This window comes from Belonocnema kinseyi, chromosome 9 (assembly GCF_010883055.1).
Source record: "Belonocnema kinseyi isolate 2016_QV_RU_SX_M_011 chromosome 9, B_treatae_v1, whole genome shotgun sequence".
Taxonomy (NCBI): Eukaryota; Metazoa; Arthropoda; class Insecta; order Hymenoptera; family Cynipidae; genus Belonocnema; species Belonocnema kinseyi.
The window spans coordinates 5,792,774-5,802,558 of record NC_046665.1 but is presented as its reverse complement, the minus strand read 5'-3'; the positions used below and the strand labels follow the sequence as shown (position 1 = coordinate 5,802,558).

The following is a 9,785-nucleotide window of genomic DNA, read 5'->3' as shown; positions in this document are numbered from 1 at the left end:
GAGGGAGCTCTTCTTAATATTTTGACACCAAAATCATGTCGATACACCTTACCGACTGCGAGTAAAGCCACCCACGCTTTAACTTGACAGACTGTATAAAGCCTCGCGACGACTAAATCTTGACGTTGACACGTTTGGACCTTTTTAGTCATATTTTGCGAAGATTTCCTGAAACTCGGAATGTAAGATTAGGAATATCTCATTGAAAGATCACAGGAAGCTTCGTTCAACCAAGAACATATCCATTTGTCAGGTAATATTTCATGGTGAGGTTCAGGATAGTTTGTACGATTTATATAACTTAATTCGATGCGCAGTAGTGTTCAATGACACTAACGGCTGCTAATTGTTGTCAAAAGTAGCAATAACGTAAGGTTCCCCTTAGGTCCCAATAAAACGTTTTTGGAACTTACCCAGGCGGGGGACATTTTATACATACCGGGAACGTTCCGCTGGAATGCTCCAAATGTTCCCGCGGTACTTTCCAGGAACGTTCCACGCTTTCAGGGCCATTTATCTACATTATTTATAAGTGTTTTGAATTGCAAGGAAAGGTTTTTCAATGGAGCGTTCTAATAATTATTTCTTCTTTCTATTAACAGATTTTACCATCAGAAAAAGGGTGGCCAGTTCCCAAACATTACGGAGCTTGCGGCAGACTAGTTATTCAAGAATTTGTAGGCCCGTCATTGTCTACTTTTTCTGGCGAACCATGGATCCGTAGAGCTGCAATTGCTTCCACTTTACTTGACGCAGCTTATATGTTCACATTCCAAGATGAAAACTTTGCATATTATTTAACAGATATTTCGTCTGATAATATTGCTATTGATTCAAAAAACAGAGCTAAATTTATTGATTTGGAAAACATTATTGTTGTAGATAAAACAACTCCAGTGAAAGGTATTTTTTTCGTAAATCTTATTATTAATTTCCTAAGCTGCTTAAATTTCCGAAAATTTAAATTTTAATCAAAATGAAATGAAATAATATGTGGTAGTTAAAAATATTGTAAAAAAATGTTGTATCACGTTATAAGCGAACTAACGAACAAAAGTTATTTTTCGGCAGTGAAAATATTGTTCTCATTGAAGTCCAAAGTTTTGGTAAAATATGTGACAGAAAAGAACGTGTTATTACGAATAGTAGTTTAAACAATTAATAATTAATGTCAATTTCTAAATTGTTATAGTAAAGAGTCATCGAAAAGAAATTTTTAGTAAATTCCTTGAAGGAAATTTGAACGTAGTCATTGAAATATAGACAAACTTTAAAATTTCTTATGAAAATTGCTTAAAAAATTAATCATTCTTTGGGAATTAGCAGAGCCCTACATACAAGAGTCATCTTGAAGATATTCTTAGTAAATTCTTTTTGAGAAATTGATCCTATTGGTTGAAAAATGGAGAAACTCTGAACTTGTTTATGGACATTGTTTAAATAACTAATAATCATTATAAACCTGCAATTCACCTTAAGAAAGAGGTATTTTAAAGACATTCTTTCCTAATTCTGTAGAAAAATTGATAGTACACATTGCAAAATAACCAAACTCTATTTTTTAATGAAAATTTTTCAAATAATCATTATTTTAGATTTAAAAAGTATCGTAAAAAAGAGTTATTGGTTTTATTCATTGTTGATCCCGTAAAGAAATTCCGCCTAGTCCCTAAAAAATAGCCAAATTCTGAATTCGTTCATGAAAATTATTTTGAACATTCATAATTGTTCAAACAAATAATAATTGTTGTAAATTTGTAAATTGTTATAGCCAAGAGTTATCTTAAAGACACTCTTGGCTGATTCCGTGAAAAAATTGTGCTTGTTCATTAAAAAATAGCCAAAATCTGAATTTGCTTAAGAAAATTGTTTAAACCATTAATAATTATTGTCAATTTATAAACAATCATGCAAAATAGTAATCGGAAAGGCATTCCTAATTCATTCTTTAAGAAATTAGCCTATTAGATTGAAAAATAGCTAAACTGTGAGTTTGTTTATGAAAATTGTTTAAATAATTTATACTTATTGTACATTTGCCTAATCGGTAATTATAGCTGTGAGACATTTATAAGTTGCTGGAAAGCAGGCCATTGGAAGAAATTCAAATGGATTTGGATCGTCTGGTTTTGTAGCAAACATATACGCTGTACCCTGGAGGATAAAGTCTGGAATCAGATCTGAGTGTTCGATGATCTTCTGAAAGCATCTTGCCAACGCAGGATGTACACTCGTCCGGTACTTGTACTAGAATTTGTGCACCATGTTCGAAACTGGAGTTTTCCAGTTACTTGCTCTTTTAAAAAACTGCTCAAACCCCTAAAGCTGCGATCAGTAGTTAATAATGTATTCCGATTGAGGTACTTCGGTGTCTTGATGTTTATTTTGCTTTACATTCAGTTCATGATGAAAACTTTTTTCGTCTGCCTGAAAGGTTTGATTTTGTAGTCTTCTCGCACTACTTTTCTTATAGCGACGCAGTCTGGTAGTAAGAACATCAACTCTCTGCCGTTTGGAATATATAATCTCATCCAATATTACTGGTTGTTATGTCTCGATGTACCGAGGTTGGATTATTTTAGTAACATGGTTTATAAGCTTTCTGATTCTATTTTGTATTTTACATTGATTCAATGGACCCAATTTGTTTGAGTTCTAGCGGTTGCCACAGCTGCACAGTACACGCAGATCATTTTTAATGCTCATGTTGGGAAAAGAATGCCTTTGTGTTGGTTCTACATATCTTGAGGTTTATTACCCCTAGAACATATGCCTTCAGTTTTTAATGATGTTTTCTCCTCACAATGTGCTTATTATTTACCGTTGCTTGATTGTTGGACCTTTGGGATAAGATCTCTTAGTGCAACTTTCTTCATATAAGAATACTTTGCTGTACATTTCGTCCTGAAATTGTATTCTTTTTTTATTATAGTTTCGAACTTTGCACTTTCATAGTAGAGATGCAGCAATTCCCCTTTCATGGTGGTATCCCACTTGATACTCTCCCGCGGTATTTATGATAAGGTGTTGTGCTGCAATTTAATAACTTTAGCTAAATCATCAGTAGGCTTAGTTGATGTTCCACTGTTTACCTTTCTTCACAGATGTTCTTGCTGACCAGTTATTTGACTAGTGAGATCTGCCTGACCATTTCGCAGCTCACCATCACTACCGTTTCGTATGCGCTGACCCCCAGCGGCGGCTCTAGGAGCACCCGGACGATCCTCGGGAAGGTACAAGCGCGTGTTCCGTGTTTCTTTTGGTCCTTTACCTCTTCGTTCTCTGCCTGTGTGTCATCCCTGTCATGGCAGCGCTCCGGACGCTCGGATGATCGCTTTGCATTCTCCTGTGAGCTTAAGTTTGACCTCACAGCCCTCTTCACAGGAAGATGACCGTAGCCACGCTGTTGGTTGCTATATTTTACTCATTGATGCAGTTACTGCCCGTGCATGTTAGGCGTTTCCCTGCAATCTTGGAGCAGTGACAAAGGATATGAGTAGCTATCTCATCTACCCTTCGGCACATACGACAGATGGGGCTGTTTGCAAGTTCTATCCTATGCCTGTGATACCCAAGGTTTCCATGTCCTATAAACGTTTCTCTTAGGACTTTGACTGAATTCTCCCGAGTCTGTCCTATCCAAGACACCAGTGACGCTTCCTAAAATCAGTCCCTTAATTCATTCCAGTCGAGGGTTTACTGTGTACAGTTCGACCCCGCTCCACCAGACCAACGCCACATAGGTTAGCCTGAGTCGGTAGATCGCTTCATGGATCCACATAAATGTCTCCTAGTTTAAGTCCCATCTTTTCCCATGGCTCGTTCTTTGATTTTCAGTTGTTGTCCATCCAATTTCAGAATGCCCGTGGTTCCCCACTTATACCGTCTGCTGAATACAACGGCGTCCCTCTGACTTGGATTGACCAATAGTCCAGTCTTCCTGCACCAAGAATCCACTATTTCCGTGTTTGCTGCATTACGCCAAAGAGAGTATTCAGATATTTGCCTCGCACGATAATCAGTATATCGTGCGCATAGCCTGTTACGTCGTAGCCTTTACTCGTGAGCAGATAAAGCAGTTTATCCACTACCAAGAAGCACAGCAGGGGCGAAAAGATACTTTTCTGCGGACACCCGAGTCAAAGGTTCCACATAAAGTAGTATCACTATCTGCTTTAGTTGTCCTTCATTCAGGTTTACGTTTCTGCTTAGGGCCGTCTGGGTCGAGTGAATAGTTTTATATGAGTGTTACTCCCTATGAAATGGCGTACTTGATAAGGGGTTGTCGCGGAAATATTCATCCATAAGTCGTTCCACTGTTTTTTAGTAGGAAAGATGTAAGGCTGATGGGATGGAAATTCTTGGGTGAAGTATAACTGATCCTGCCTGCTTTTGGAATGGAGACTACTCTGTTACCCCTCCATGCTACCCGAACATATCTCAACGTCGGACTAGCCCTAGCATGTTTTATCAGCGTCCGTATGATATTGTCCCCAGCACTCTGTAAGAAGATGGGGATATATGCTATCCTGGCCAGGAGACTTGTAAGGACTGAATTACTTCAGGGTCCACCTGACTTTGGAGAGTGTAACAATCTCGTGGGCTAATCGCCGTTTCGGACTCAGTTGGGCTACAGGCGGCCTTGGTTGCCTCATAGGTGTCGTCCTCTTTTTCCAAACCTCGTAAAGTCTAGAAAATTTGCCTTCATCAGGCGAGCTAAGGTATCATCATACGACTCTAAGTACCCCCCCCCCCCTCGGCAATTTCAGAGTGCCGAGAATAGTATTCACATTTCGAAAACAGAGCTTATCTAGTCTAGCCGCTTCTGATCCTTTCTCGATGTCTGTGGAAAAGTGAATCCAGCTTTCTTGCTTTGCCTTACGTGCTTCATCCCTGTTTTTATCCCTCATGGTTATAAATCAGGTCCATAGTTCATCCGTTTTGGCAGTATTGGCACGCCTACACCCCTCTCTGGTTTCCTTGTGAAGCTTTTCGACTTCCCCGTTCGATCAGTGTGTCTCTCCAGCCTGTGGGACTCTTGTAGTTCGACAATTACTTTCATAAGTGGATTTGAATACAATAGAATGTCTTTCGCTCTGAAGAATGCCCTTGCAATGTTTCAACGTTTCAGGGTTTCCAAAGGATCAACAAATTAGTACTACGCCTCGAACCAACAAAATGCGAATTCTTAAAACCTCAACTTGATTGTTTAGGATATCTCATCACAACAGAAGGAGTTAAACGCAGCCCCGTAAAATTTAAAGCAATTCAAGATTTTAAGAAATTTAACACAGTAAAAGATGTACAATCATTAATTGAAATAGCTGGTTGCTATAGAAAATTCATAAAGAAATTCTCTAGTATAGCCAGACCTTTAACTAAATGAACTCAAAAGGAGTTGAGCATCCGTCTCGTTGAGATGTGGATTGGCTACCGTTGCCGCGCTTATTTGAAATGACTAAATGCACACAACAATTGCTTGCAACAAACAATACTTCTAAAAATAAGAAGTGGGACGATGGGCGTGAGGGCTAAGGCGTAGGCTTTGGACTCACCCCGTCGGCTTGCGGGTTCGATTCCCGCCTCGCACTCTGGAAGAGTCTCGGCTGTCTATGCGGTGAACACTAGCCTAGCAAGGGAGTTGTTCATCTCCGGGAAGTCGTGGGACGGGTACCTCTAGAGAAAAAAAGCTTTTTTCTAAGTATTTAAAGCTGTTGCTCTTGGTGTTTCGGAACCCACCTTAAACTGTAGGTTCCCCCGCACCAAGCAAGTATGATTGTGTGTGTGTGTGTGTAAAGGAATAGGAAAGAAGTTGCAAAAAAATGTAAACCCTTAGGGGACACATTAGAAGCTTCCATTCCACTACTTCTAAAAATAGTAAAACTAATCCTTTGATCACAAAGTAGAGTTTTAAAGTGAAGCGTTAAATAATGTTTTCATTCTTATTCCTTAAAAGTAATTACTCGATTTTAAATTCAAAGAAAGAAATACCTTTTTTTATTATTAATAGGAATTTAAAATCATTTTCAATATCTTTATGCACTTCATAAGTATTATTTGTTGTAAACAATTATAAACAAAAACAAAATTATTCATTTCAAATAAGCGCGCCACAGGTAACCAATACAGTTGTTGACGCGACGCATGCATAATACGAAAAGATACCAAAATTGGGAGCACTGAACCTGACCGTGAGAAAGCATTGTTTGATTTAAGGTCAGCCTTGATAGCAGCACGAGTACTTTGTTTTCCTAATTTGAACCAGCAATATCTTCTTGGTTAAAAGTTTAAATTTTAGACGGGCACAAGGCTTTTATATAGATACACAACGTCAAAGATCCCAGTTCATAGCGGTTCTTTATCCAGATCCAGATTCTTTCCAGTAAATTAAATTATATAAGAAGACTAGTCAAACCTTGGCCTTACCACGAATGTGAATTTAACTGAAGAGGGAACAGAAATTGAAATAGAAACGGAAACTGATGATGACTCAGAATTAGAACAAAAAACTTTTCACGAACATTTTTGCTACATCTAGATTGAAACCAGAGCAAAGAAAAATTAAGACTAAACCAAATTTTTATTTTAAACTCCAGAGAAGTATAATTCATGAAAGTTTACCTCTTTTCGATGAAGAAAAATGGTTAAACTATTTTGAACAAATAACTCAAGAAGCAATGAATAAGAAATTTACTATAGTACGGTTAATAATTGGAGATCCACTTAAAACACCCCTAGAAAAGGAAGTTATTCAAGAGTTAATGGAATATCTATCTACTGTTCACACTGACCATCAATTCCATCCATGATTTGATAAGACTCTTCAATTAGCAAAAGGAGAAAGGAAGAATGTTATGAAAGAAGCTCAACAAAACTATCTTGGGGAAAAGAATACATTAGAAAAGGCAAAACGAATAGGACAATAGTCGAGAATAAATAAAGAAGTAATTTATTTTGTAAAAAAATGTATCAGCGAATTGAACAAAACCACCTGTCCAAGAGAGCAAGCAGAGGCAATTATTCCCGACATTTCACAATCACCCAACAATATGATTGTACTTGATATATTTGGTCCCCTACTCGAAACAATAACTGGACTATTTGAATATTATATTGACGTGTTTGGAGCACCAAAAACAATCCTTACAGAACAAGGAAAAAATTTTATATGTGTATTATTGATTCAGCAATTGGAAGCGGCTCTAAACATCAAGCGCATTGAAACTGCTTCGTTTTATCCCCAGTTAAACGGTCATATTAAACACATGCATTCAACTCTAAAGAACCTGATTAAAACAGCAACCGCAGAAAACCACAGAGAATGAGATAATAATTTAAAATACGTGAACTTTGCAATGAAATAAGAGAAGCTGGAGAATGAATTGAATTAGTAATTTTAAAAACCAAAGAAAGAATCGATAGGAACATATTTTGGGTCCATCCTGCTTACAAAATAGGACATCTGGTAAAAGTCCTACGATAACCAAAAACTAATAAGCTCTACGCGGCATGGAAAGGCCATTATAGGGGAAATAAAATGGGTTATAACCAAAAATTAGAGATTCAATTAAAAAAACAAAACCTTCAGAGTTGATGTAGGTCATAAGATGCCTTATCTATGAAATCAAGGTGATAGGTTTCACACCCATTTTGATACACCTGGGATTAGTCACTGCGCTGAGAGTGGCTTTCGTTAGAGGCCTTTTAACATACGTGATATTAATTCTAGTCATAGAAAAAGAAAAAGCTTCTCTTCAACATGTTATCCCAATATCTGAAAATATCCGCAACGTCTATACGCCCATAGTACCCCATTACAACTATGTGATAAAGTATCGACTATTTTTAAAAGCTACGCTAATTTTAAATGTAAACAGTCACCTTACCTTCTGCACAAGAAAATCCTTATACCAACATTCAATGGTTATATCGTAATATGTACAGGCAAATGAACCTTAGACTTTTTATGTAAAGAGTTCGTTAAACCTAAAGAATGGTGCTACCCATTTTAATATTAGGTAAAAACTGCAAGAGATATAATAATTACGAGATATTAGATTTAAACTCTGAGATAGGACAGCACATTTATGAATGGTTTAATGAAATTTACAATGCTCGTTTCGTCAAAAATGATACTCTTGTCCTACGTAACAAACTAATTCAATTACCTAGACAAATTTTTAATAATGGCAAACACGACTTCGTCCCAACGATACAGAGGATATATTAGCAAATATTGCCACACACAGACGTTGACAGACTAGGAAGGAAACAGGTTTAGATTAGTTACATTATTTAAGATATGCAGCCCTAGCTTTAGAAACATTGTAACTAATGGACAAATTATGATTATTTGATTTTATAAAGAATTGCTTTCCTAGAAAATAACTTTTGTTCTTTAAATTGTTTATAACCTAATAAACATTTTTTTATATTCTCACATAGTGAACATTATTTGTAGATAGTTTTAGCAAATATAAAACATTCTTTAATAAATCTGAAAATCTTTTTAAAAAAAAGTACATCTGTAAATTAACTGTGACTAATACTTATGAGTAACGTTAAATTGGAATCAAAAAATGATTAAAATGTGACTAAAAAGATTTCTTAAAAAAAAGATCGTAATATGTATTCTGACATGTTTACTTTACCAGTATATAAATGTTCGTTATTTAAAGCGACAAGCGCATTACGATTAACGCTTCCACAAATCTTCGTATGAAAACAGAACTCAATTTTATATAGGATTATCCTGGGTACAACTTGCGTCCCTGCAAATGGGAGAGATCTTCTCCTAAAAATGGCGAGGAAGCACGAGATGGTTGTCAAAGGAGCGTTCCTTTACGAAGCCGCAGAGCAGGCGTCCGACATCCTTGGTCTGAATCTTAACATTAGAAGTGAGGAAAGTGCGCACAGATACCCAACTTATAAAAGCCGAAGGCATTAAAGCAGAGATTGAGAACTTCCGCAGACAGCTCGTGGACAAGACCATGCACGGAAACTTCTACAGAGTAATCACATATTACGTCAATAATTTCAAAGTTATAAGTGTCTAAAGGCACGATGCGGCCCCAAGAGTCCGTTACCACCATCTTTGTCGCTCTTATGGTAATGGCCGCGACCCAGCCTTGCCGAACGTTCCGAGGGAGATAGAGCTAATTTTTCAAAACAAGAAGTGCCGAATTTTCTGGAACTACGATTTTCGGACAGCAGCCTTCATTGTACATTTGAGGCGGTCTTAAATTGTTCTACATGATATTGCGGAATGAATTATATTCGTGACCGAATTGTCGCCAGCGGGTGACTACAAAATCACTGGCTCGTAACCTGAAAACCATACTCGCGCGCCGAAAACATGCCGTAGCAAATGCGAGATGGATGCAGAGAGCTGTCCTCCTTGAGTCTTTCCGGGTTCTCAAGCCACAAGAGGTTTTCGCCGGTTTGTCATTGTGATTTCTTCTTGCCATTTAGCCCACCATCCTACGGGGGTGAGGCGTGGGCATAAGTTTGATTTAGAGATATTTAAAAAAAATGTTATACATATGTATGTGAATTTTATAATTATACTTTTAGAGTTGTCTAAACAAGTTATGATTAATGCGCTTTCATTCGGTCTGAAATTTTACATAGAAAGCTGCGGAGTCAGTCGGGCTCACCTGGAATAAATTGTTGAATGAAACGAATTGGTTCGAAATATATAATTAAAAATTTGTCATAAGGACAACCGCAGGATTTCGCCGGGAGCGGGTGCTAATCTGAAAAATTGCACCCGCTTCCAGCGAAAT

At 37.3% G+C, this 9,785-nt stretch overlaps 1 protein-coding gene across 2 annotated transcripts in view; it reads left to right on the top strand.

Annotated features, from left to right (window-relative positions):
* Positions 1-9,785, top strand: part of LOC117179446 (divergent protein kinase domain 2A) — a 53,438-nt gene that overhangs the window by 37,070 nt on the left and 6,583 nt on the right. For both annotated transcript variants that reach the window (XM_033371267.1, XM_033371268.1), the window contains exon 2: positions 603-903. In XM_033371267.1, the coding sequence (XP_033227158.1) occupies positions 603-903 (301 nt within the window). The remainder of the gene's footprint in view (positions 1-602; positions 904-9,785) is intronic.